At 55.0% G+C, this 27969-nt stretch overlaps 1 protein-coding gene across 2 annotated transcripts; it reads right to left on the bottom strand.

The window, feature by feature from the left end:
- Nucleotides 1-27920, bottom strand: VAT1L (vesicle amine transport 1 like). 2 transcript variants are annotated; one of them, XM_061565792.1, is made up of 9 exons: nucleotides 26672-27919; nucleotides 23390-23519; nucleotides 19057-19272; nucleotides 17670-17812; nucleotides 17114-17217; nucleotides 15598-15653; nucleotides 14203-14397; nucleotides 9749-9832; nucleotides 1-553 (listed from the first exon to the last, which is right to left on the bottom strand). In XM_061565792.1, exons 1-9 carry the CDS (start codon nucleotides 26902-26904, stop codon nucleotides 545-547), a joined length of 1170 nt encoding a protein of 389 aa, XP_061421776.1. In that variant the 5' UTR covers nucleotides 26905-27919; the 3' UTR covers nucleotides 1-544. The 2 variants fall into 2 exon arrangements, with proteins under 2 accessions (XP_061421776.1, XP_061421775.1); XM_061565791.1 differs by lacking the exon at nucleotides 1-553 and adding an exon at nucleotides 7296-7428 and having other exon boundaries at nucleotides 26672-27920.
- Nucleotides 27921-27969: the final 49 nt, after the last annotated feature.

The following is a 27969-nucleotide window of genomic DNA, read 5'->3' as shown; positions in this document are numbered from 1 at the left end:
TATTGGGAGATGCTGACTGCACGGAGTCGGAGCCACGGACTGGCACGCATGAGCACGCGTGAGCACGCGTGAGCACGCGTGAGCGAGTGAGCGAGCGATGAAAGCTCTCACAGTGAAGAGCGAATCGACAGTGACAAGGAGGGCCGGCAGAGGTTGGGGTTAGGGATAGCGGTGGGGCTTGGCTCTAATTGGCTGGCCAGCGTGGTCAGGGTTAGTGCGCGATTGACCGGTGCGGCTAGGGTTAGGGTCTGGTTGGCTAGTGTGGTTAGGGTTAGGGTCTGGTTGGGTCCGTGCGAGTCTACGGATCTCACTGCACTTGAAAACCCGGCTTAACAGCGGTGGGTGGTTGGGGTGGCTGAAAACCCGGCTCTGGAGTCCAAGATCCCAGCGGCCGTGCCACTCCGCGTGTTCGCTGCTGCTGATTCTCCCTGCGGCGCTGTGGCGTCACTCGCGCCAGGCACGGAATTCGTGGCCCGCTTCGCTGCTGCCACCGATCCAGAGGGAGTCCATGGGCACGGGACCGCGTCATCCAAGCCGTCGGGGGTTAACACCCCTTAACGGTGCAACGACAACAACAACAGCAGCAGTAGCATCAGCGACAAACCAAACCAACAAGCTGTTTAAAAAAATAAATCACATCGATAACACTGCGTCTTTGATAAGAATAACTTCAAACGGCTATCAGGCACTGGCGTTTCGATTTAAAGGGGTCGTCCGTACATTTTGACGCCACTCACACGAAATACTCTCCGTTCACCATCCGCCACGCGTGACATAAAATATATTCGCTTCCAACATCTGTCGTCAGGCCAGTTACAATTTGGATTTGTTCACCATCGCCGGTTGTTTGTGCTCATGGGCATCACTTCCCGGCGCAAGAAGCGACTAAGAGTGCCGAGTCGTCTGAAGGCCATCGCTGGTGGCCATGCTGAGACCATCGACTTACAAGCCACGCTACGCAAGCCCGATTGCAGCCTGTGGGAGCCTGTGGGTCTGTGTGTGAGTCTACGGGGTCTCTGTATGTGCCTATGGGTCTGTGTGTGTGTCTACGGGGTCTCTGTATGTGCCTATGGGTTTGTGTGTGAGTCTACGGGGTCTCTGTATGTGTCTGTGGGTCTGTGTGTGAGTCTACGGGGTCTCTGTATGTATCTGTGGGTCTGTGTGTGAGTCTACAGGGTCTCTGTATGTCCCTGTGGGTCTGTGTGTGAGTCTATGGGGTCTCTGTATGTATCTGTGGGTCTGTGTGAGTCTACAGAGTCTCTGTATGTCCCTGTGGGTCTGTGTGTGAGTCTACGGGGTCTTTGTAGGTGCCTGTGGGTCTGTGTGTGAGTCTATGGGGTCTATGTATGTCCCTGTGGGTCTGTGTGTGAGTCTACATGGTCTCTGTATGTGCCTGTGGGTCTGTGTGTGAGTCTACGGGGTCTCTGTATGTATATGTGGGTCTGTGTGTGAGTCTACAGGGTCTCTGTATGTCCCTGTGGGTCTGTGTGTGAGTCTACAGGGTCTCTGTAGGTGCCTGTGGGTCTGTGTGTTAGTCTATGGGGTCTCTGTATGTCCCTGTGGGTCTGTGTGTGAGTCTACGGGGGTCTCTGTATGTATCTGTGGGTCTGTGTGTGAGTCTATGGGGTCCCTGTATGTGTCTATGGGTCTCTATGTGAGTCTATGGGTCTATATGCGAGTCTATGGGTCTCTAAGTGAGTCTATGGGTCTCTAAGTAAGTATATGAGACCCCCGTGTGTAATTGCTGCTGTTGGGCAGCTAAGAGGCCGCTTGGCGTCTCTGATCTCCGAGCCACCGGTTCCTCGTCGCTCCCGAACGCATTCTTCTAAAAAAGGTGTAAACAATCGCAAATACTGCTCCCGTTTCAACACGGTGCAATCGTCCTATTGGCATGTGCGGAGGGTTAATACTTGATATTTTAAATCGTTTGTCCGAAGATTTTTTTGTTTTCTTGTTTTACTGTTCCTGTAAAAGTCGCTTATTGGAGTAAGGAAGCGATTGTTACCCGAGTTGCTGTGAACCGTGCGACTCTTTCAGTGCTATCCCCTCGTATATAGCGGGCGAGGGGGGCACACATCCCCATGTGCCACACTGGGATGATTGCCCCACGTGCCACACTGGGATGATTGCCCCACGTGCCACACTGGGATGACTGCCCCATGTGCCACACTGGGATGATTGTCCCATGTGCCACATTGGGATGATTGTCCCATGTGGGGCATTGGGATGATTGTCCCACGTGCCACATTGGGATGATTGCCCCATGTGCCACACTGGGATGATTGCCCCATGTGCCACACTGGGATGATTGTCCCATGTGCCACACTGGGATGATTGTCCCATGTGCCACACTGGGATGATTGCCCCATGTGCCACACTGGGATGATTGCCCCATGTGCCACATTGGGATGATTGCTCCATGTGCCACACTGGGATGATTGTCCCATGTGCCACATTGGGATGATTGCCCCATGTGCCACACTGGGATGATTGTCCCATGTGCCACATTGGGATGATTGCTCCATGTGCCACACTGGGATGATTGCCCCATGTGCCACACTGGGATGATTGCCCCACGTGCCACACTGGGATGATTGTCCCATGTGGGACATTGGGATGATTGCCCCATGTGCCACTTTGGACAAACATCCCAATGTGGCAGCTCCCCTCTCCTCATGATATTTTTTGTATCATCATCATCACCACCACCACCACGATACATGGGGCAGATAGCCCGTGGTAGGTGTCCACTGCGTATTTCGTCATTTGTTCCCACTTTCCTCTCTGTCTTGTTGTGGCAATATTCTCAAGTAGTGCCACATCTTTCTGGCACTAATCTCTTATTTTTGTATCACAATAATAATACTGTCAACTTGTAACAGGGCCGCTGGCACCGCCGCATGCTGTATCCACTCCCATCTCTCTCTCTCTCTAACACCTGCCTGGCTTGCAGGTAGCTCTAATACCTGCCTTGCAGGTATGTGTGAGGCAGCAGGAGGCAGGCGATGAACCGGCACAACCAATAATTGCCCGAGCTCTGCATCCTCGATGTATTAAGATGTTCTCTTATATAAATATTCAGTGTTGTCAGACAGTTAATGAGTTTGCTATCGGCCGTCATGAATAAATACGTTATGCCACCTTGAGTGGCACCAATCTTTGCCCCCCCTCCCCATAACTCCAAGTAATTCGAATAATTAATTACGATTCTGGGTCACGGTTCGATTGGCTGACCGACTATAATCTCGTCCCGTGTCTATGCCTTCTGCCTCATTTGTTCAGTTGTGTTCGGTGCTATAGTTTATCCGAAATGTAACACTATGACCATGTAGTTTAGCATAAACGTTACTCAATGAATCATATTTGTTTATCACCTCTTTTACCCGCTTGTGTGCGTGTTTTCTAATTGATATTTTCACCGACGTAATTTATAGTTACGTCAATTTTTTTGCCTTGGCATTTATCTCGCAGTGAGTTTGTGCGGAAGAAGGAGCCTCTCCTAATCGCGACACGAAAGCCGGACCCGACGTGCACAACAGCAACCATTTGATGAATGTGACTTGTAACTTTGATCCTAGCCCGTGTGTCAACGTGCCATCTAATAGAGGGGGCTGTGCGTTGTTGTCTTGGTGTGGTCTAGGGTTGTTGCTGTTGTTGTTTTGCTGCTACCACGTTAGCATTTAGTGTTGAACAATGTGCAGGAATGTATGCACGTATGCAATCTGAACTTATATGCCTTATTAATATTTAGTTATTTATCATGACCTTTCTCTATGTTTTATTCAGATAATTTTGATCGGTTGTTGGTGTAACTCGCTGAACCCCGTTGCCCCCTACTGGAACATCTGTATTAAAGAGCTTCATAGCTCATCGGATTCCTCCTCCAGGGTCCTAAATAAAAACATTCTGATGCTGACTTCTGATTGTGTTCTTCACCCCCTTTCCCTCGCCCCACACCTTCGATTAGCACAGTTGGCTACGTACGGTCCGAAAGAAGTTCCACATACATACGGGGATTTGTCAATAGTTCGATTCACGTTCACACGATGCGATAATGCCCACGATGATGATGACGGCGTTGCGCAGCAATTCGGAGTCTCAAGCGCGCGGAGAATCTTTCTCTGGCCCATGGACTCGGTGCCTCGTGAGGGCAGTCAACAGCCGCGCGTGTCGCGAGGGTGTCTGAGCGAGAGCGGAAACTGACGACCACGTCGACTTACTTGACGGTTCACAAGTCACACGATCAGCTGGAAAACACGCACGCGTGCGCGCGTGATACAGCTCGAGGCAACTTTACGGGGCAACCTGTTGCATGGAACACCGTCAATCAATTGGTGACCGCCTGAAAAAATATATATTTTTTACATTCTTATTTTTGTTTGAGTTTCCACGACGTTGTTTTTCAATCGGAGTAAAGTTGGGAGATTTTTTTTTTACCAAATCCGGACACAATCGGACGAGCCTGGATCGCCACATCCCCCGACCGCTGCTGCTGCTGCTGCCCTCTGAATAGGCAAAACTGGGGTGGTAATGTCCAATCAGGTTGAGGATGGAGGTCACATGACCACCCGAGGTCGCGTGCTCTCTCGACCAATTACCGTTCGCCAAGCACAGTTTCTATTGTTTTGCTTTGTTTGGTCACAGACACCGTGCCATCGGTCTACAGCTCTGTCATATGACTCTTGTCTGTTTCATCCCACTCATCTGTATATATTTTCCAGCTGACATACTTATATTTCTTGTTTATCTAATTAATCAAATTACTAATATAATAAGCCAAGAATGTGTGTGTGTGTCCCGCGCGTGACGTCACTCCACATGGGGCATCCCCCCCCCCTCATCAATCATCATGAGCTGATGACGTCACTCGTGTGGACCCCGCCCCCTCATTAGTAATAATCATGAGCGGGTCATTATTTTCGATTGAATATTTCAGATTCACTGCAATATTCACCCGTCCTTGGACGGGCTCTAGGCGAGTTAATCATATTGATCTGTTGTCAACAGCTCTCTTGTCTCCTCCGCCTCTTGTTCATTTCTCATGTCACGAATGATGATTTATCGTCTCCAGCTCTGTCATCGATTAATCTTGGCCCATCTCTCTCGCTATCGTCTCACTCATCATCTGGTGCATCTCTATCGATCACGCTTTCACCCCCCCCCCCTACTCGCTATATCTCCTCTCCCTGCGAGCCGCATGGGGCTCCGTCACGGGTCAGAGTGGGGTCCAAATTACTGGACATCTGTGAAAAAAAGCTTTATAGCTCATCGGATTCCTCGAGTGTAATTAAATATTCAGATTCTGAGTTGTCCGCTTCTCTGCCACTCCCCCCCTGGACAGTAGCAGCAGTGGACGATGCGCAGCAGGCGGCAATTGCAGGCAACAGTTGCTCGAGAGGTGCCCCGATCAATCACGGGCGATGCAGCGACGTCGACTTCTAAGCGAGCAACAAATACTGACGACGGCGGGAATGACACAAAACGCAAACACGACGCGCGTGTGTCCTTGTGTGTGCGTGTGTCTTTGTGTTTGTGTGTGTCCTTGTGTGTGCGTGTGTCCTTGTGTGTGCGTGTGTCTTTGTGTTTGTGTGTGTCTTTGTGTTTGTGTGTGTCCTTGTGTGTGCGTGTGTCTTTGTGTTTGTGTGTGTCCTTGTGTGTGCGTGTGTCCTTGTGTGTGCGTGTGTCTTTGTGTTTGTGTGTGTCTTTGTGTGTGTGTGTGTCCTTGTGTGTGTGTGTGTGTCTTTGTGTGTGTGTGTGTCCTTGTGTGTGTGTGTGTCTTTGTGTGTGTGTGTGTCCTTGTGTGTGTGTGTGTGTCCTTGTGTGTGCGTGTGTCTTTGTGTTTGTGTGTGTCCTTGTGTGTGCGTGTGTCTTTGTGTGTGTGTGTGTCCTTGTGTGTGCGTGTGTCTTTGTGTTTGTGTGTGTGTCCTTGTGTGTGCGTGTGTCTTTGTGTTTGTGTGTGTGTCCTTGTGTGTGCGTGTGTCTTTGTGTTTGTGTGTGTCCTTGTGTGTGCGTGTGTCTTTGTGTTTGTGTGTGTGTGTCCTTGTGTGTGCGTGTGTCTTTGTGTTTGTGTGTGTGTCCTTGTGTGTGCGTGTGTCTTTGTGTTTGTGTGTGTCCTTGTGTGTGCATGTGTCTTTGTCTTTGTGTGTGCGTGTGTGTCTTTGTGTGTGTCTTTGTCTTTGTGTGTGCGTGTGCGTGTGTGTCTTTGTGTGTGCGTGTGTCTTTGTCTTTGTGTGTGCGTGTGTGTGAGAGATAAGGCGAAATGCCTAAGTGGTAGCTGGGAAGGTTTCTGGGTTGGGAGTAAGATAGGTAAGTTGGTGGGTAGGAAGATAGCTAGCTGGCTGGGTAGATTGGTATGTGGGTGGTTAACTCGGCAGGTTGGCAGGAGTGCAGGTAGACAGCTTTGAGCGTCAGTAGAAGTTAGGCAAAGTTTTGGTTGAGGAGGTTCGTAGGGAAGGCAGGCAGGCATTAGCTAGGCAGCTTGGTCGCTTAGTTGGTGTTCGGGTGCTGGTAGGTAGGAATACGAGTAGGTGAGTAGGCAGGATAGTAAGTTAGGGTAGGTTGGTGGGTAACAAGAAAGAGACACAAGGAGGGACTGGGAGGGTAGGGGGGTTCGTATTTGCTCGGAAAATTGGTGGACATGCAGAGAGAGAGATATGGGTAGGTCGGGAGGATATTGAGCGAGCAGATAGGTAGGGAGTCGGTAGGTGGGTAGGGAGTCGATAGCTGGGTAGGGAGTCGGTAGGTGGGTAGGTACTAGGGGTGTAGGTACTGGGTAGGTACTAGGGCTGTAGGTACTGGGTAGGTATTAGGGGTGTCGGTACTGGGGAGGCAGGCCGGCATGGAGTGTGTGCAGCAGGTGCTCGGTAGTCGAGTGGTGAAGCAACCCGCTGGGCAGTCCCTGTGTTGCGCTGAGCTGGCAGGAGCGAGCGGGCGGGCGGGGGTTGGGGGGTGGCAGAGTGGGGGGGAGTGGCAGAGTGGGGGGGCAGAGTGGGGGGGGGGGTGGCAGAGTGGGGGGGGGGGGAGTGGCAGAGTGGGGGGGCAGAGTGGGGGGGGGGGGGGTCGCAGAGTGGGGGGGGGGGAATGGCAGAGTGGGGGGGCAGAGTGGGGGGGGAGTAGCAGAGTGGGGGGGCAGAGTGGGGGGGGGGGTGGCAGAGTCGGGGGGGGGGTGGCAGAGTGGGGGGGGTGGTAGAGTCGGGGGGGGGGGGTGGCAGAGTGGTTTGGGGGCAGAGTGGGGGGGGGGGAATGGCAGAGTGGGGTGGGGGCAGAGTGGGGGGGGGAATGGCAGAGTGGGGGGGGGGGTGGCGGGTGGCCCCCCGACTCCTAGCGGATGAAGGGTTTCCTCTCCTTGCTCTCTGCGCCCCCCTCTCCGTCCCCCTCGGCGTCCTCCTCCTCAGCGGCCTCGCTCACCTCGGGGCTGTGCCGGTCCCCCTGCTCGCGCGCACCGCCGCCCCGCCCCCCCCAGCCCCGCACAGACACCCCGCACAGACACCCCGCACAGACACCCCGCACAGACACCCCGCACAGACACCCCGCACAGACACCCCGCACAGACACCCCGCACAGACACCCCGCACGTGCTCAATACACTGCTGGGCGAGGTGCCCGCTGCTGCCGCCGCTGATGTGGATGACCGCGAGGACGGTGACGAATGCGATGGTGATGATAATATAGGTTTTTGGGTCAGATCGCGTTATTTATAAATGTGTCGTAACCTTCGATTTAAAGCTTTCGTGACTGCAGGGATTCATCTTCTTGGTTCTTTCGGTAAAGTCATGTAGAATGGAAATAATAAAATAATACAAATAAAAAGAAATATTTTTAATTTTAATTTTTATTATTTTATTATTTCCATTCTACGTGACTTTACAAATAAAACATAATTATTTTATTATGTTTTATTTTTATTATTTTATTATTTCCATTTTACGTGACTTTACCGAAAGAACCAATAAGATGTGTCGTAACCCTCCACCACCCGACACGGCCAAACAGTAAAAATGTGTCACGTTTTCCAAGGACAAAATAATTCACTTGTTTAGCCGACCGGTGTGCTGAAGAGAGAATCAACAGCATTTTTTAATTTGAGTAGTCCGACGTTTCGCTGATAATTACAATCGGCTTCATCGGGCAAGAATGGTGAAGCTCTCCTGTTGCTTCCGGTCTTAAATAGAGCAGCATCAGGGTGACGTCATCATTCAATTAAATTCAATCTGGTGCAGTGATTCGATGGTGATGCTCGTGCTGGTGAATGTGATGATGAATGTTGCCGATGATGATTCCGATGATGAATATGGAAGTGACTTTAACACGTCGGAGGAGGCTTTCGCGTCCAACATCATCCACAATAGAGGTTGTTTGGGTGAGATTGCGTAAAATATAAATGTGTCGTTAAACCCGCCGCCACCCGACACAGCCAACTAGTAAGGGTTGTCACGTAAACAGAACGTGGCCAATTCGTCACTAGTACAGCACTAACCAGTGTGTTGGAGAGCCAAGCCACAACATTTACAATCTAAGTACGACGTTTCGCCAATAATTACAACTAGCTTCATCAGGCGACAGTCATATTTGTAGAGAAGTATAACTGTTTTGTTCCTTAACTAGACCAGTATTATGGATGAAAGTTACTACTGCTGCAGCTGATGCTGATGCATATGGAAGTTACTGCTGCTGCTGTTGGGCTATCGTGATGGTCTGAGTCAACCCTCATCGGGATTTCAACCCGTGGACCGACCTGCAACCGAGGCCAATGCCGCCAGAGTTCAACCAACATTAGCTCTGTGGCCATGTGTCTCGTCTCCTCCTCATCCTCCTCATCCTCCTACTCCTCCTCATCATCATCCCCTCGACTCATGCTCCTACAGTTCCTCCCCCGCTCCCATCAGCCCCCACCTCCCACCCCTCCCTACCCCCCATCTCCCACCTCCTCCCCCACTCTCCCCCCCCACCTCAAACCCCCACTCCCCCCCACTCCCCTCCAACTCCCTCCCACTCTGCCCGCTACCCCTCCCTCTGGTTGCCATGGGACCGGTTGCCAGGTTACGGCAACGGTCGTCGTAATTTCTGTTGCCCCTGGTAACCGCAGAGCGCCGCCCGTCGAGTCTTGACGTTGCGCGTCACTCGTTCGTTCGTTCATTCACACGCCCAATTATTCATTCATTCACTCACCCACTCAACCACACACTCCACTCATTCGCACGCCCAATTATATATTATTCATTCACTCACTTGCCCACTCAACCACACACTCCACTCATCCCACTCATTCACATGCCCAATTATTCATTCACTCAACTACACACTCCACTCACTCACACGCCCAATTATTCATTCACTCACCCACTCAACCACACACTCCACTCATCTCACTCACTCACACGCCCAATTATTCACTCACCTACTCATTCACACACCCAATTATTATTTCACTCACCCACTCGTTCACTCAGCCACACACTCACTCATTCACCAATTAATTAACTCATTAATTCACGCACCCACTCATTCACGAGCCCAGTCATTCATTCGCTAACCTGCTCATTCGTTCCTTCACTAAACCGCACTCATTCGTTCACTCACTCGTCAATTCATTCGCTCACTCATTCACGAGCGAAATTATTCATTCATTCGCGTTCTCATTCTTTCACTCTCTCGCTCAAAACAAAAAACCACAAATGACTCATGAATCCACTCACTTGCTTACTAAATCACGGGGTGCGGGTAAGAGGGAGGAGGGGGGGGGACCCACCTGGGGGGAGGGGCTCTTCTCCGTATCCAGAACCACGCGGCCGATGTTGCTGCGGTCAAGAAGTTTTTGCATCGCCTCCTTCACCTGCGGGGGGGGGGGGGGGGGGGTGAGAAAGAACCACGTGGTGCTCTGCCATCCAGCAGTGGAGTTTCGCCACGTGTCGGTATCGTCGGCTGTTCAGTGTCGTCGTGTGGCTGTGGTGCCTCTCCCGCTCCTCTCTCCGAGGCGTTGTGAGATGCAATCAACTGAATTGTACATTGTGACCAGCATACATGTTACATTTTTAATTATTGGTGTGCCCATTACTGTAATGCACAAACAAACCACATCTATTTATTCATGGCCTCCAGACTCGCTGGGTAAGTAGCCCGGACCGAAAATAACACAACTCCAGTACGAGGGAGATGATGATGGTGGTGGTGATGATGGTGGTGATGATGGTGGTGGTGGTAATGATGGTGGTGGTGATGATGGTGGTGATGGTGATGATGATCGTGGTGATTGTGGTGATGATGATGATGGTGGTGGTGGTGATGATGATGATGGTGGTGATGATGATGATGGTGATGATGGTGGTGATGATGATGATGATGGTGGTGGTGATGATGATGGTGGTGATGATGGTGATGATGATGGTGATGATGATGGTGGTGATGATGGTGACGGTGGTGGTGGTGATGATGGTGGTGATGGTGGTGATGATGGTGATGGTGGTGATGATGATGATGGTGGTGATGATGATAATGATGGTGATAACAAATAATGTCTCTCAATTCAAGGAACCTGTGAACTCTTATTCTTGGTTCTTTCGGTAAAGTCACGTAGAAGGGAAATAATAAAAGAAAGTATATAAAAACATTTTTTATCTCGACGTTTCGACTGCAACACAAGCAATCATCATCAGGTGTGAAATCCACAGCAAGAACATTTGAACTATTGTTCTCATTTGACACCTTCGGCAGTGTGCTGTTTGTCGCTGGCCGCTTAGCGTTAGTTTTTTTGCGTGCTTAGCAACGTCGAAGTGGCAGGGCCGCTGTGCCCTTCGCAAAAGAAATCTGCAGGGCGCCTCCTCCTCCTCCTGCTGCTGCTCCTGCTTCTAATCCGCGGGGCGCGACATTTGCACCGCGGGGCGTCCCCTGAATAATACAGCGGGGCGACCCCCCCCCCCCCCGACTCCCGCCTCGGCGAGTGTGTCACGGGTTGTCATGGCGACGCGAGTTAGACTTCGACGGGGTTGCCCTGGCAACGGGTACCCGAGTGGGTGGGAGGAGGAGGATGAGGGTGCTGATGGATGGAATGAGTTCGATAAAGAAGTGGGTTGGCAAATGGATGGTGATGGTGTGTTTTTGCTGGCGATGTTACTACACCGGTGCTGTACATTGTCATGCGGTTCTGTCACTACTCCACTGCTGCATGAAGGCCTCCCAGCGGCTCACGCGGGCGTTGTTTGTTAACTGTGGCAGCAGCCCGCAGCAAGCTGCTATGCAGGCTGATTCAACAACTTGGCCAGACCCAAGCCTGTAACGTAGCGCGCTAACCGCTACACCACCGCTCCACACACACGCACGCACACACACGCACACACACACACACGCACACACACCACGCACACACACCACGCACACACACACGCACACAACACACGCATACACACACGCACACAACACACGCACACACACACGCGCACACACACGCACACGTGCTCTTAACATTAGCGCCAGATGCACATCGGGAGTCGGTGGTGAGCTCACGGGACATGGGACGCAAACACATACATCACGAAGACAAAGATCCCCCGTATAGCCTTAACAGACTGTTGGGGTAAGTGCTGTTAGCAGTAGCAGCAACTATGAAAGATCATCACGATCGCACGAGGAGATGGTGCGGCCAAGAACCACGCCCGGCCGCAATTCGTCTCGCCGGTGGCGATGCGGTGCACACCACAAGCAGTAGAGCTGAGTCGACCAAGGGCTGGTAGCGCTCGGTGGTGGAGGCGGATGGAGGTGGAGGAAGAGGATGAGGTGGGTGGTGAAAAAGTTAGACGAGAGAGGAGGAGGTGGGTGGGAGAGGAGGAGGAGGAGAATGAGGTGGAGGAGAGACACGGACAGGAAGAGGGTGGGAGAGAAGGTGGATGAGGTGGATGTAGGATGAGGAGGAGAGAGACGGGAGAGCAGGAGTAGTTTGCGAGATGAGGAGGAGAGCGAGTGGAGGCTGAAGGAGGGGGGAGGAGGAGGAGGAGAGAGACGCGGAGCAGGAGGCGCGCACGGCGCGTGGCGTGCAGGATGCGGCGCAGACAGCGCGGCGTAGCCCCCCACCCCCCCACCACCCCCCCACCACCCCCCACCACCCCCCACCACCCCCCACCCCCCGTGTTGTAGCGCGGGGCTAACCTCGCGTCTCTGGCAGCCACTGCAAGGCCGTGAGCTCAGCCACTTAACAGCCCCCGCGGGAGACGCCTCCACCCCCCCACCTCCACCTCTCTCCTTCTGTGCTCCCCTCCCTCTGCGCGCGTTCATCCGAGCGTTTCAAAGGCAGCGGGGGGGGGGGGGGGGGGCACGGGCCAAGGTCGTATCCACGCAGACTCGCAGGGCCACACTGACACCACGAGCACTGTGGGGGGGGGGGGGGGGGGGGGCTGTCACAGAGGATTTGTGCCTTGAACTTGCAGCCGCAGCCACAGACAGAGGCTCCTTGTCCTACACACATCTGGTCGTTCACCGGCATTGGCCGGGTGCCTGACTGTGCTGCTGATGGGCCACTGAATGTCGAAACCACTCCTTTGCCTTCAACGTTTGGCAGTTCACCAGCACTGATTTGAGCGAAGCCTGACCCTGCTGCTGATGGGACACAGCATTTCTAAACCAGCCTTACAATGAAACGCTGCAGAGATCAGCACTGGGGAAACAAAGGCGGTCGGGCGTGTTTTTTTGGCCGCACCACCCGCTCGTGTGCCGTGCCCTACCCGAAGAGGCGCTCGCTAACAATCAATCTGTGAGCATCTTTTATTAACCGCCGAATAGATACTTGCCTTGCCCGACAAGTACCTGCACGGATGGCGTGGGAAGCAGCTGTCAACACGTGTTCCAGATCTCCCTCAAGACGGCGCTACCCCCCCCGAACCCCCCCCGAACCCCCCAGCCCCCCAGCCGCGCCCCCCACCACTCACCCCCTTCTAGCCCCCACCCCTCCTCGCTTGTTTTGGTGGCGAGACATCTGCTGGCGAGCAAAGCGAAGACACGTCAAGTCGTGAGCGACAGGGCTCCTGAGAGGACGGGGAACAGATGCTGAACCTTAATGGTCGTGTGGAGGAGCGTGAGATGCGCAGATGAGATATGTACGCACGCACAAAGACAAAGATCCCCCGTGTAGCCTTAACAAACTTTTGGAGCAAGTGCTGTTAGCGAGTTGCACCTATGAAGGCCGGAACGGCGCACGAAGGGATGCGGTGGCCAGAACCACGCCCGGCCGCCTTTGTCTCCCCAGTGACGATGTTTTACGCACCGCACCAGGTACTCGTTTGAGGCTGAGTCAACCTACAGGAGGTCCAAGACTGGTTCACTTAATCGTCACTGGTGTTGGCCGTGAGCGGGAATCGAACTGGGGTCGCCAGGTTCGTAGCGCAGCGCGCCAACTGCTACACTACCGCTCCCCACTATATACACAGCTACACACAGACACACGCACACACGTGTACACGTGCTTCACGAATGAGATCTGCAGAAGAAGCTCTCCGCGAGCCTCCACAATCGCGGGCTCCACGCGGGTGGAACCGGCGCTGCCCGCGAGACAAACGCGGCCCGCGACTTCGCTGCAGAGACTCCAAGTGGAGGAGGGGTGAGACACGGGTCCAGAACCGCCGCCTGCCGAGTCAGTGGTTCGCTTTTGCGATTTCAATTCGATGCGTGCATGGATCGATGGATGGGTGTATGTTTGACCTCATCGTCATCATCATCATCATCGTCGTCGCGATCGATGGGCAGATAGTTCGTAGGTGCACATTTCGTCACTGGATGTCGAAATGAGTCCACGCCTGAACACATCTGTATGCTGAACTTCTTTCGCACCGCGCGTAGCTGAGCGCGCGCATCGGAGGTGCGTGGTGGACGGATATGATCTCGAGCGGACGGAGTGTGAAACAGAAGTGAGCGGGCCGACACGGGGGACACGGGGGGGGGCAGGGGGGACACGGGGGGGGGGCACGGGGGGACACGGGGGACATGGGGGGGGGGAACAGGGGGGACACGGGGGGAGGACACGGGGGTGGACACGGGGGATACGGCGTTAGCTGAGTGGTGTCCGCTCGTCCCACCAGGACACCACGGCGTCTTGAATCGAGGCAGGACCATCAATCCAGCAGTGGATGGACCACGTCTGACGACGACGACGACAATGACGCGAACACAATCACGCGCGTGGTGAGACCGCGACTCATCCAGCGGTGGACGAGAACCGACCTCCTCCAGCGCCCACACGGAGTCGACGCGAGGCCGCAGGGCCCCCGCGTCGTAGAGGGCCGTGATCTCGGCCATGGCGCGGCGCGCGCGCGCGGGCCCCTCGGCGCTGAAGAGCAGCGGCAGCAGCTGGAATCCGCCCATGCGCTTGTTCTCCTCGTACAGACGCACGGGGCTCACCTTCTCCACCTGCCACCACTGCGGCGGGGACACGGTAGGGGGGGGGGGGGGGCACACACGGGGGGGGGGGGGGGCACGGGGAGACACACACGGGGCGGGGGGGGGGAGACACGGACACACACACACGCACGGGGACACACACACACGGGGACACACACACACGGGGACACACACACACACACGCGGGGGACACGGGCGGTACGCACACAAGGTACACGGGGGTACGAGAGACACAGACACACAAGCACACATACAGGGGGGGGGGGGGCACAGGGACACACACACACGGGGACACGGGGCACACGGGATACCCACACAGACGCACACGGGAGACACGGCCGGTACACACACGGGGCGATACGGGGTACACGAGGCATGCGGAGGGATACGGGGGTAGCTGAGTGGGGGAGCTGAGTGGAGTTCGCTCGTTTCCACCAGGACACAGCGCGGTGTAGTGGGGCAGTCATCAGTGATGCTGTGCCCAGGGGGGTGCGGGGCCCGGGGCGACCCACACACCGTGAGCCCTAACGCGGATGCCTTGAAACTCAACCCCAAGCATGAGATCTTACACCCCGATTCGGTGCTCTGAGTTGTGCCTCGTGGTGGCAGGCCGTGTTAATTGCCGTCTCCCATCTGGGTGTCGGAGTCGCTGGAACAGCTGCGGGGAGTCCAACTAGACGCCCCCCCCCTCTTCGTCTCGGCCCCAGGGAGGTGGCAACCACCGACGAAAAAAACTAAGACTAAGATCCCCCGTAGAGAATTTACAGATTTTTTGGGAGCTATTTGCGAGGAGCACTTATGAAGGCCGGCACGGTACGCGAGGGGTGGGTGGCCATGCCCAGCCGAATTTGTCTCCCAAGTGGCGATGTTTACACACTACATCAGTTACTCATTTGAGGCTGAGTCGACCTAGGGCGGGCTCAGGACCGGTTTAAATAATCGTCACTGGTGTTGGCCATGAGCGGGAATCTAGCTCGTGTCGCTAGGTTCGTAGTGCAGCGTAGCTGCTACCGCTCCCCACGCGCACACACCAACATTTATACCCACGAGACCAAGGCAAGGGTCCTCCGTATTGCCTTTACATGCTGTTGGGGCAAGTGCTCTTTTTGCGGGCACCTATGAAAACCTGAATAGCCACAAACCCCACGCACCCAACCACACACTCTCCCCCCCCAGGTACCCACCCACACACGTGGCCTCTAAAACCACAACGCTCACCGACTTGGCGAAGCTGAAGAAGCTTTTGGTTTCTCCTGTCACCACGTTCGATGATCCTGTGCGAGAGGGGAGAGGGGAGACACCCACAGAGAGAGAGAGACAGGGAGAGGGGAGAGAGAGCGGGGAGACAGAGAGAGAGAAAGGGAGAGAGGAGAGAGAGATAAAAAGGAGAGAGCAAGAGAGAGATCGAGCGCGGAGTGCGTCTCCGCCACGCTGCGATGATTGCTCAGTCAGCGATGTGCGGGCGGTGTTTGCCCCCCACTCCCACACACTGGAGCGGTGCGCGCAGCAGCCGCGGGTTGCAACGAATCCTGCAGTTGGTGACGACGATGTGGCCGCAACTCTCGCAATGCAACGTGGGCGCCACGGTGGCTAGGAGATGTTAACTCCCTCGCCTGTTATGCGGGAGGTCGTGAGTTCGATCCCAACCCTGACGCCTGCTGCTGTATATTTGGAGCTTGCGTGCATGTGTGTGTCTCTCTCTCCCTCTCCCCGTGGTCGTGATGCATTTTCTCCTGGTCCTCCGGTTTTTCCCCCTCCACATTTAGAATCAACATCACCACGCGTTCAGAGTATTTGGCTGCTATAAATGTCCACGTGATAAGCCACTCTTTGTTGAGCTATCATCTGTGGCCAGGTCGCTTCTGAAAAAGAGCTACATAGCTCAGTGGGAATTTAACTCGTCAAATAAAAAAATAGTTTAAAAGTAGAATTTGTTTTATTTAATTTTATTGGCGTGCCGATGAGTTTATTAATTAATTAACTTACATATTTCACCCGCAAAAAAGTCGCTTGAGATGGAGCACCACTTTCACAACAACAGCGGTGACCTCATCACGGCGCCTGTGCCAGGCTAGGTGCACCTTGAGACCACGTGAAGTGTCGAAGGCTCGCTGCTGGCAGGAGGCCACGGGACAGACCCAGGTAATCACGGGTCGACTGACTGAGATGACTGGCCGATGCGCCAGCTGTGCCCTCTACTGTGCCAACTCGCTGCGTTTTAGCCGCCCTGCGCTCTAATTCGTTGTTGTGAGCGTTACTCCTCTGCCCGTAGTTGTTGTTGTTGGTGGGCGACTGCACACACACACACACCGGTTGGATATCCACATGCGTGTCTCTGTGTGTGTATACGTGCTGTGTGTACATGTGCTGTGTGTACACGTGCGTTACTTCGCTACGAACCCGGCGACCTGAGTTCGATTCCGGCTCAAGATCAACTAACGCCGGTGACGATTTGTATAAACCCGTCCCGGACTCAGCCTCAAATGACGGCCCCAGTGCGGTGTGTAAAGCGCATTGGGCTCGGTGTGTAAACATCACCGTATCTGGCGAATATCACAACCGGTGCTGGGCCTCCCCCTACGTCGACTGGAGCGGTGTGTAATACACATCAGCGCACGGGTGAGACAAAGTCGGACGGGCGTGGTGCTGGTCACCCAACCCGCTCGTGCGCCGTGCCTGCTTGCCCCGACAGTCCGTGAGAGGCTGCCCCGGGGGACCTCGCGTGCGTGGCTACCGTAGAGGATGTAGGTGCCCATGGGCTTGAGCAGCGCCAGCCCCTTGGCCGTGTTCTCTCCGCACAGGCAGTCCAGGACGATATCCACGCCGCCAGGGCACACTCTGCGAGGAGGAGGGGGGGGGGGCATAATATAATTAGATGGGGGGGGGGGGGGGCATGAGAGGGATGAGGAGTGGGGGAAGCTGAGGTGAACGCTGCGCGTTTCTTTGGTGATAATAAAAAAAACTATTTTTTTAAAATATGAAATTAAAACAACAGTGTAGGAGGCGAGGGGTATAGGGGGGACACAGAGAGGCCGTGTGGAGGGATGGGTGCGGGATTCCCACGGGAGGGGGGTAGAGGGATGCGAAGTTGATGGGGAAAGGAGTTGGGGGGGATGAGGGGAGGGGTTGGGGGGGATGAGGGGAGGGGGTTGGGGATGGAAAAGGTGGGGGGGGGGAATGCTCCTCCTTCCCCCCACCTTCATCCCTCTTCACATACTGCACCGAGCTGGGGGTGAGTTAATGAGGGGAGCGCTGGAGGGGAGGGGCTGCCCACCCGCCCACCCCCCCACCTTTTCACATCCTGCACATAGTCGCCGGTGCGGTCGATCACGTGGGTGAAGGAGTCGCGGATGACGTCATGCTTGGCGAGTGACGCGGTGCCCAGCAGAGTGACGCGCGGCACCGAGGCGCACAGCTGCGCCACGGCCAGGCCCTGCGCCGGTGGGGAGGGGAGGGGAGAGGGTCAGAATCTTGACTTAGACTGGAGCAGGAATCCGATGAGCTATAAAGCTCTTTCTCAAACCTGTCCTGGAAGGGGCACGGGGGTTAGCGAGTTCCAACATCGAACAATACGAGCAACGATAGCAGTGCAAGCATCGGGGAAAGGTAAGCAAGTCACGAAAAACGAACGAATTAGAATACAATCATTATGTATGAGTAGAAATTGCGTAAGTACATCAATTCCTGCCGATGTCTCCCACACTAAACACAAGCTTGGACAAGGCAGGAAAACAACATCTACGAAATGATGCGTCATCTGGTCCAACACCATGTGAGACTAGGCTCTAAAGAAAGCTGTCTCGGGTGTGGACCAATCAATTTCAAGGACAGTGCATACATGATCAGAGTTGTGTTTTTTGTTTGCATTCCGACTGCAGGTATTGTGGTCAATGCAAACATGACTCCTTGTAAGAAAAATGCGTCAGTTTTGTTGCCAGATAAAAGGGTAAAAAAACAATGATCATATTTTGCTACTGGCAAATGAGGTTCCAATGGTGAAATGATGCTTCTTTACCCAGGAGGACCTCACCGAGTCTCAAGACGCCGTGTCCGGAGGGTCCTGCCAAATGTCCGATGATGAGAAGCGTTTACGATGATGACTGACCGCTTGGACCTGAGTCTCAGTCAACATCCCGGGTCGCCCCAGAGATTCGTAGAAAATCCAACGTCTGCTCTCCCCGTCATTCATCCGAAGGCAGGCCAATTGTGCGCACTGCTTGTGTTTGAAGCCAGGGGCATATTCCGTGCGTGGGGCATATTATGTACAAATTTAACCCTTTCCCATTCCGACGACGTACATGTTCGTCATCTGGTTTTATTCCGATCCCATTCCAATCACATGTACGTCATCGGATGGCCTGCACGTCATCGGAAGGGATTTGAAAAATAACTAAAGTAATAAAACTGTATCGGTACCGAGGCTTCCATAAGGCCATGCGGAAGGGCGTGCGGCACAGTTTGGCGCCAGCTATCGTATAGAGTGCGGTCGTGTCGCTACGGTTCTCTGCGGTGAGTACAATGTCTTTAAAAACAACCGCGCTACGCCTTTTTGAATAACATTAACGCCGAGCCGCATCCTCGTTCCCGAGATTGAGCGGTGAAGCGGAGCGACACCCTGCAGCTTGCAGGGTGCGCGGTGACCCCCACCCCGCCCCCGGACCCACCACCGTCACTCACCACTCCGCCGCCCGCAGAGTGAACCAGCACGGACATGCCCTCCCGCAGCCCCCCCATGTCGAACAGCATGAGGTGGGCGGCCAGGTAGCTGATGGGGAGCGCGGCTCCCTCCACGAAGCTCATGGAGTCCGGCAGACGGAACACGTGGTCGGCGCGCGCCACCGTCGCCTCGGCCCACGCGCCCAGGTTGACGACGGCGGCGACGCGATGCCCCACCTGTGGAAGGAGAGGTGGGGAGGGTGGGGGAGAGGTGGGGAGGGTGGGGTAGAGGTGGGGAGGGTGGGGGAGAGGTGGGGAGGGTGGAGGTAGAGGTGGGGAGGGTGCAGGGAGAGGTGGGGAGGGTGCAGGGAGAGGTGGGGAGGGTGGAGGTAGAGGTGGGGAGGGTGCAGGGAGAGGTGGGGAGGGTGGAGGGAGAGGTGGGAAGGGTGCAGGGAGAGGTGGGGAGGGTGGGGGAGAGGTGGGGAGGGTGGAGGGAGAGGTGGGGAGGGTGGAGGGAGAGGTGGGGAGGGTGGAGGGAGAGGTGGGGAGGGTGGAGGGAGAGGTGGGAAGGGTGGAGGGAGAGGTGGGGAGGGAGAGGTGGGGAGGGTGGAGGGAGAGGTGGGAAGGGTGGAGGGAGAGGTGGGGAGGGTGGAGGGAGAGGTGGGGAGAGTGGAGGAGTGGTGGGGAGGGTGGGGGAAAGGTGGGGAGGGTGGGGGAGTGGTGGGGAGGGTGGAGGGAGAGGTGGGGAGGGTGGAGGGAGAGGTGGGGAGGGTGGAGGGAGAGGTGGGGAGGGTGGAGGGAGAGGTGGGGAGGGTGGAGGGAGAGGTGGGGAGAGTGGAGGAGTGGTGGGGAGGGTGGGGGAAAGGTGGGGAGGGTGGGGGAGTGGTGGGGAGGGTGGAGGGAGAGGTGGGGAGAGAGAGGTGGGGAGGGTGGAGGGAGAGGTGGGGAGGGTGGAGGGAGAGGTGGGGAGAGTGGAGGAGTGGTGGGGAGGGTGGGGGAAAGGTGGGGAGGGTGGGGGAGTGGTGGGGAGGGTGGAGGGAGAGGTGGGGAGAGAGAGGTGGGGAGGGTGGAGGGAGAGGTGGGGAGGGTGGGGGAGAGGTGGGGAGAGTGGAGGAGTGGTGGGGAGGGTGGGGGAAAGGTGGGGAGGGTGGGGGAGTGGTGGGGAGGGTGGAGGGAGAGGTGGGGAGAGAGAGGTGGGGAGGGTGAGGGAGAGGTGGGAAGAGTGGAGGGAGAGAAACAGAGAGAGGGAGGGAGACGGGGGGAGGGAGAGAGAGACGGAGAGGGACGTATAGCCTTAACATAATCGTAATCTTTTATTTTATCCTGGAGAAATCCGATAAGCTATGAAGCTCTTTTTCACAGGTGTCCGGTAGGGGCGGGTAAGAAAGTTACAACAACGGGACTGCTGGGGAATCTGCCGTTAGCGCGCTGCATCCGTGAAGGCCGACACGGCCCACGAGGTGATGGGTGGCTGGCACCACACATCAGGCACTCATTTGAAGCCGAGTTGACCTAGGGGAGGCCCACTACCGGTTTAGGTTTTCGTCACTGACGTCGATGGTCGTGAGTGGGAATCTAACTCGGGTCGCCGGGTTCGTTTGCAGCTGCGGAAACCGCTACACTGTCGCTCCCCACGCACACACAAAGACAAAGATCCCCCGTATAGCCTTAACAGATTGTTGGAGAAAGTGCTGTTAGCAAGCACCTATGAAAGCCGGCACAGCACAAGAGGGAGTGGGTGACCAATACCACTCCCGGCCGCCTTTGTCTCCCTAGTGGCGATGTTTACACATCGCACCAGGTACTCATTTGAGGCTGCGTCGACCTAGGGGAAGCACAGGACCGGCTCCCATAATCGTTTTTGGTGTTGGCCGTGAGCGGTAGCGTCGCAGTTAGGTTACATATGTATACCACACGTTCGCATGTATACAGCCGGACGGAGCACACGCACACGCGTGCACATGCACGCGTGCACGCGCGCGTGCGTGTGATCATTCCGCGTGACACGGTGACCAGGTCACAGCTGTCCCCGGCCCTCTTTGTCTTCTTTAATTAAAACCATCCGAGCGAGCAGCGCGGTCCGGCGCGCCGTTGCAGTGACTCACGCACGAGGTGGAGGCGATCTCCCAATGTATCTGTTATATTAATAATAAACTCATTATTAATCATAGATAATAACGTATTTTTTTTATCCAGGAGAGCCACGCTGCTGCTGTATTGAATGTATATTTTAAGATGTTTTTCTCAGCCAATTAATGATGAGGATTTAGCATTTACAACCCATCTCTTCTCTCCTAGCCCATCCTGCTGCTGCTACTCCCTGCACCAAACCCCACCACTACCCCAACCCCCATCACTACCCCAACCCCTATTACTACCCCAACCCCTATTACTACCCCAACCCCTATTACTACCCAAACCCCTATTACTACCCCAACCCCCATCACTACCCCAACCCCTATTACTACCCAAACCCCTATTACTACCCCAACCCCTATTACTACCCCAACCCCTATTACTACCCAAACCCCATCACTACCCCAACCCCTATCACTACCCCAACCCCTATCACTACCCCAACCCCTATCACTACTCCAACCCCTATCACTACCCCAACCCCTATTACTACCCAAACCCCTATTACTACCCCAACCCCTATTACTACCCAAACCCCATCACTACCCCAACCCCTATCACTACCCCAACCCCTATCACTACCCCAACCCCCACCACTACTTCAACCCCTATCACTACCCCAACCCCTATTACTACCCCAACCCCTATTACTACCCCAACCCCTATTACTACCCCAACCCCTATTACTACCCCTACCCCCATCACTACCCCTATTACTACCCAAACCCCACCACTACTCCAACCCCTATTACTACCCCAACTCCTATTACTACCCCAGACCCTACCACTACCCCTACCCCTATCACTACTCCTATCACTACCCAAACCCCACCACTACTCCAACCCCTATTACTACCCCAAACCCTATCACTACCCCTACCCCTATCACTACCCAAACCCCTACCACTACTCCAACCCCTATTACTACCCCTATCATTACCCCTATCACTACCCCAACCCCTGTCACTACCCCAACCCCTATCACTACCCAAACCCCTACACTACCCCAACCCCTATCACTACCCAACCCCTATCACTACCCAAACCGCATCACTACCCCAACCCCTATCACTACCCCAACCCCTATCACTCTATCCCTCCGTACAGACAGAATGAACAGATAGAGATTAGTGCACACACTTTGCTTGTTGACCGCCTTCTCCTGGCGAGCCACAGGGTACGGGCGACACCCTGAACGCCCACGCGAATGGAGTTTCGCAACAACGTACGGTGCGAAAGAAGTTCAACACAAACACACGCACGCACACGCACAACCCTCCACAACAGGGCTGGATTACAGTCAGCTACGTGTAGCAGCAGCAGTAGCAGCACCTCCCGGCTGATGCTGCTGAATCTGCGGTGTCAGCACCACAGCTCCTACCTCACTGCACGTGGGAGCATTGAACGTCGTGTTGAACTTCTTTCGCGCCGTACGCAGACAACCGTGCTAATCGGAGGTGCGGGACTGATGATCTATCACTCACTGAGTCACTGCAGAAACTCGTCCACTCACCGTCCGGCCACACGCCTCCTCGTAGCTATTGGTGTCGCTGCTGTTGTTACGACAACTGCAAGGTCGCTGTCAACGTCAACTTCACTCATCATCAATCCCTCCACTCCGTGTCGAGGACGCGGTCTGTACCAGACACTGGCCGTGTTGTCTCCACCACGAACGCCATCAACCACACCGTGTTCACTCATCGCCACCACACCGCAGGCTGCAATAACTCACTCACACACTCACTCACTCACCCACTCACTCACACACTCACACCCACCCTCACTCACTCATATATGTATTTCCTTCTATGTATACATACATCCATGCCTGTAGGACAGATTCAGCTCCATCATAGGACTCTATGATTACGATGATGATGATCAATCTGCTTGCTGCTGCTGCTGACGACGATGATGATGATGTTATATGCGACTACTTTGCCGATGCTGATGACCCTGCTGCTTCTGCTGATGATACCAGCTGCTGCTCGTGACGTTGCTTCTTTGCTCATCACCCTGCTGCTGATGCTGCTGCTACTGCTGATGATAATGCTGCTGCTCATTATGCTGATGTTGATCCTGCTGCTAATGCTGCTGCTGTTGATGATGATAATGCTGATGTTGCTCCTGCTGCTGATGCTGCTGCTCCTGCTGCTGATGCTGATGCTGCTGCTACTGCTGATGATAATGCTGCTGCTGCTGATGATGATAGTCTTACCTCGAAGTCCCTTACGCCCTCCCCGAGCGCGTCCACCACGCCCGCGCACTCGTATCCCGGCACCAGCGGGGTCCGCGGTTGCGGATCCACGTTACCCTGGCGGACGAGCAGGTCCAGGAAGCCGACGCCACTGCCAGGTGGAACGAGAGAGAGAGTCACCGTGTTAGCGTGTGTCAGTGTGCGTCAGCGTGTGTCAGCGTGTGTCAGTGTGTGTCAGCGTGTGTCAGCGTGTGTCAAGGTGTCAGTGCGTGTTAGCACTGACACCCACCCCTTTCCTGTACCGGCACGGTACAGGAAGGGGGTGGGTGGCCAGCGCCACACCGGGCCGCCTTTGTCTCCCCAATTGCTGATGTTCATACATCACACTCATTCGAGGTTGAGTCGATCTAGGGGACGCCTTGGACCGGTTCAAATAATCGTCACTGGTGTTGGTGGCCGCGAGCGGGAATCGAACTCAGGACGCCGGGTTCGTAGCGCAGCGCGCGAACCGCTGCGCCACACACATACAAATACAAAGATCACCCGTATAGCCTTAACAGACTGTAGGGGCAAGTGCTGTTAGCGAGCACATTTAAAGGTCGGCACACGGCACACGAGGGGGGTGGTGGCCAGCACCACGCCCGACCGCCTTTGTCTTCCCAGTGGCGATGTTTACACACCGCACCGGGTACTCATTTGAGGCTGAGTCGACCTACGGGAGGCCCAGGACCAGTTCAGGTAATTGAACCCGGGTCGCCAGATTCGTAGCGCAGCGCGCTAACCGCTACACCACGGCTCCCCGAGTACACTCACACACACACATACCCACATAGCAAACACCTAATGACACGTGTATACAAACACCGCGAGATGTGTATTTGCATGTGCGTAGGATCTATTGATCGAGTGATGAAACCTGATTTCTGGACTGATCGCTCGCGCAGATTCAAATGATGACTTGGAGGGCGTTCCGCATATTATACGAACTAACCATCGCCCTCTTACACAATACCCATGCCCATGTACTACTGCCCATGTACTACTGCCCATGTACTACTGCCCATGCCTATGTACTACTGCCCATGTACTACTGCCCATGTACTACTGCCCATGTACTACTGCCCATGTACTACTGCCCATGCCCATGTACTACTGCCCATGTACTACTGCCCATGCCCATGTACTACTGCCCATGTACTACTGCCCATGCCCATGTACTACTGCCCATGTACTACTGCCCATGCCCATGTACTACTGCCCATGTACTACTGCCCATGTACTACTGCCCATGTACTACTGCCCATGCCCATGTACTACTGCCCATGTACTACTGCCCATGCCCATGTACTACTGCTCATGTACTACTGCCCATGCCCATGTACTACTGCCCATGCCCATGTACGCACGGCCGTGTGCGCGATGCCCTTGGCTCTGCGTGCGAATGAGCAATGGGAATGATCGATGGCGGGGGGAGCGAGTGGCGCTCTGCGCCAGCGGACAGCACCGCGTCTGCCGCTCGTCTCGCACGCTCCACCACCCCCCTCCTCCTCCTCCTGCACTGCCTCGCACACTCCACCACCACCACCCCCCCTCCTCCTCCTGCACTGCCTCGCACGCTCTACCACCACCACCCCCCCTCCTCCTACTGCACTGCCTCGCACGCTCCACCACCACCACCCTCCTCCTCCTGCACTGCCTCGCTCGCTCGCTCCACCACCACCCCCCCTCCTCTTCCTGCACTGTCTCGCACGCTCCACCACCACCACCACCCCCCCTTCCTCCTGCACTGCGCAAACGCGGAAGGGCGCAGAGCGGCAGAGTGAATGCAGATCAGAGGTCAAACACTCATTGGGGTCAAACACTCCGTGGGTGAAACACTCCGCGGAGCACACACTCTGTGGGTGAAACATTCTTTAGGTCAACAACTCATTGGGTCAAACACTCCTCCGTAGGTGAAACACTCCATGGGTGAGACACTCTGTGGGCGAAACACTCCGCGAGTCACACACTCTGTGGGTCCAACACTTTTGAGGTCAAACACTCGGCGGTCAAACACTCCGTGGGTGAAACACTCCGTGGACCACACACTCCGCAGGGCAAACACTCTGTGGGTGAAACACTCATGGGTCAAACACTCGAGGTGTCAAATTTCTCCACGGGTCAATCTACACAACAAGCCCGCCACTCGCTCTAACCAACCACGAACCCCAAGCAACAAACTCCCAGAACCACTCGTTCCAACCAACCGCTCGCTAACTACCAAGCAACCTGCTCAGCGAACTTACAACCCCAGCGCGCGGCTCTGTGCTGACACCTGTGGCCTGTGACTGCCGATTAGAGGACATCGTGGGCCTGGGTACCTGGCGGATCCAAGGAGTGCCCCCCCTCCCCTTCCCCTCCTCCCCTCTTGAAGCCCCAAGATTGGTATTTGATTGATATTTACCGTAGGAAGTACATGGGAGATGTGTTTTTGTGTATTATCATTCATGTGGGGGGGGGGGGGGGAGGCGTTTGCCACCAATCCCCCCTCCCACTTTGGGACGTCTCCACATTCGCCTCTAGATGCGCTTGGGGTGCTGATGAGACTCGCAAGGTCGAAACCGGTCCGGAACGTTCCCGCTTCACGATGGGCGAAGGCGACGGCCTTGCCGCGACGAAGGTCACCGTTTGATGAATCATTTCCGTTTTCTAAAAAATATATTTTTTGTTTACGACCATCGGTTGAAACACCACGGGCGCAACGGAGCCACCCACGCACAATTGCGTTCACCGCGCAGCGCACCAACGACTCGGTTCAGGCTGAGTCCACCTCGGGGGAGGCCCAGGCACCGGTTCAGACGTCACTCGCCACCGATGTTAGCCGTGCGTTCGAATCCGAGCCCAGGTCGTCGGACTCACAGCGCCGTGTTTGAACGACGCATCGTGGCTCCACGCGGTCGCTTGTCCTAGACCCTGCGGCTAACGAACTAACGAGCGAGCGAGCCATCACGAGCCATCACGAGCCATCACGAGCCCTGCCGCTGACCATAACCCTCAACAACTATCAAACCACCGTCCAGTACCAGGTTGCCAACGATTGGCTGGTGAGCATCTGAGTGGTCAGTGTTACAACCCACACCTTCCACTCACCCCCAACCAGAACCAGCCGCTTCAGACATCACTCGCCACTGATGTTAGCCGAGGGCTTCGTAGCGCAGTGCGCCAAACACTGCGCCAAAGCCACCCCCGCACCACAACACGCAGCGCAAAAACAACAGCAACAACAACACTCCGCCGATGTAAATGAACGAGTAGGGTCCTCACCACGCCTTGACGAGAATTCGCAGCTCGCCGGGGCCCGGGCAGGCGGCGCTCTGCCGCGAGACCCCCAGCTTCGAGGGGCCCCCGAAGCCCGACAGAACCACGGCCCTCACGAGGGGGCCCTCTCCCTCCAGCGCGGGGCCTCCTCGTTCCGCCACGGGCTCGCTCCCCACCTCCTCCTCATCGCCCCCCATCATCCGCGCCGTCTCCTCTGCAGGCGGAGTTTCTCCTGACATCGCTCGGCGGTTCTGATGAAATGGGTCTGTGTGGTGTGTGTGTGTAGTGTGTGTGTGGGTGCTTATGCAATAGGTCTCGTCTACCGTGCGTGTGGGTGACTGTCTGTCTGTGTGTGTGGATTGGTGTTGTCCGTGTGTGTGTCCGTATGCGCGTTCTTATCAGTGTATGTCTGCGTGTGTATGTACAAGTGTGTGAATATCTGTGCGTGTGAGTATGTCTTGCACGTATGTATTTGTGTCTGTCTCTGTATGTATCTCTGTGTATATGTGTGTATGTATGTATCTTTTTCTGTCTCTGTATGTATATAATCTGTCTATGTGTGTGTCTATATGTGTATGTCTCTGTATGTGTATCTGTGTGTCTCTGTATGTGTCTCTGTGTGTCTATGTGTGTGTCTCTGTGTCTCTGTGTCTGGCTCTGTATGTATATTTGTGTTTGTCTCTGTATGTGTCTCCGTGTGTCTATGTGTGTGTCTCTGTGTGTTTATGTGTGTGGTCTCTGTGTGTCTATGTGTGTGTCTCTGTGTCTCTATGTGTGTGTCTCTGTGTCTTTGTGTGTCTATGTGTGTGTCTCTGTGTGTGTTTCTGTGTCTATGTGTGTGTATGTGTCTATGTGTGTGTATGTGTCTCTGTGTCTCTCTGTACGACGCTGATGTCGGGATGGCCGCCTCCTCCTCCGTGTGCGCCACTCCCTCGCCTCTCTCCGTGATGCGGAATAAATTAATTATTAAACTACGCACTCGCGTCGTCCAATCTGCTCGCCGCGTCGTTCGCGCGTGCGATTTCCTCCTTCTACCAATGACTCTCTGTGTTTCTCTCCGGGCCTCTCTCTCTGTGTCACTGTCTGTCTCTCTCTGTATCTCTCTGTCTCTCTCTGTCTCTCTCTGTCTGTATGTCTCTCTGTCTCTCCGTGTCTCTCTCTCTCTCTCTCTGGATGACACGCAAATTCGTGAAGCGTTCTCTCTCTGCGTCTCTCTCGGTCGCCTGAGTGTCCAGGCGAGTGAGAGATCGCGGGGGCCGTGAGCCGCACGGCGTGGGAGTGTTTATTTATTTAGTTGCTCCTCG

This window comes from Lethenteron reissneri, chromosome 35 (genome assembly GCF_015708825.2).
Source record: "Lethenteron reissneri isolate LAM-NWPU_2019-01 chromosome 35, ASM1570882v1, whole genome shotgun sequence".
NCBI classification, from domain to species: Eukaryota; Metazoa; Chordata; class Hyperoartia; order Petromyzontiformes; family Petromyzontidae; genus Lethenteron; species Lethenteron reissneri.
Note: the sequence above shows the minus strand (reverse complement) of the source record. Positions and strands in the feature narration are given on the sequence as shown.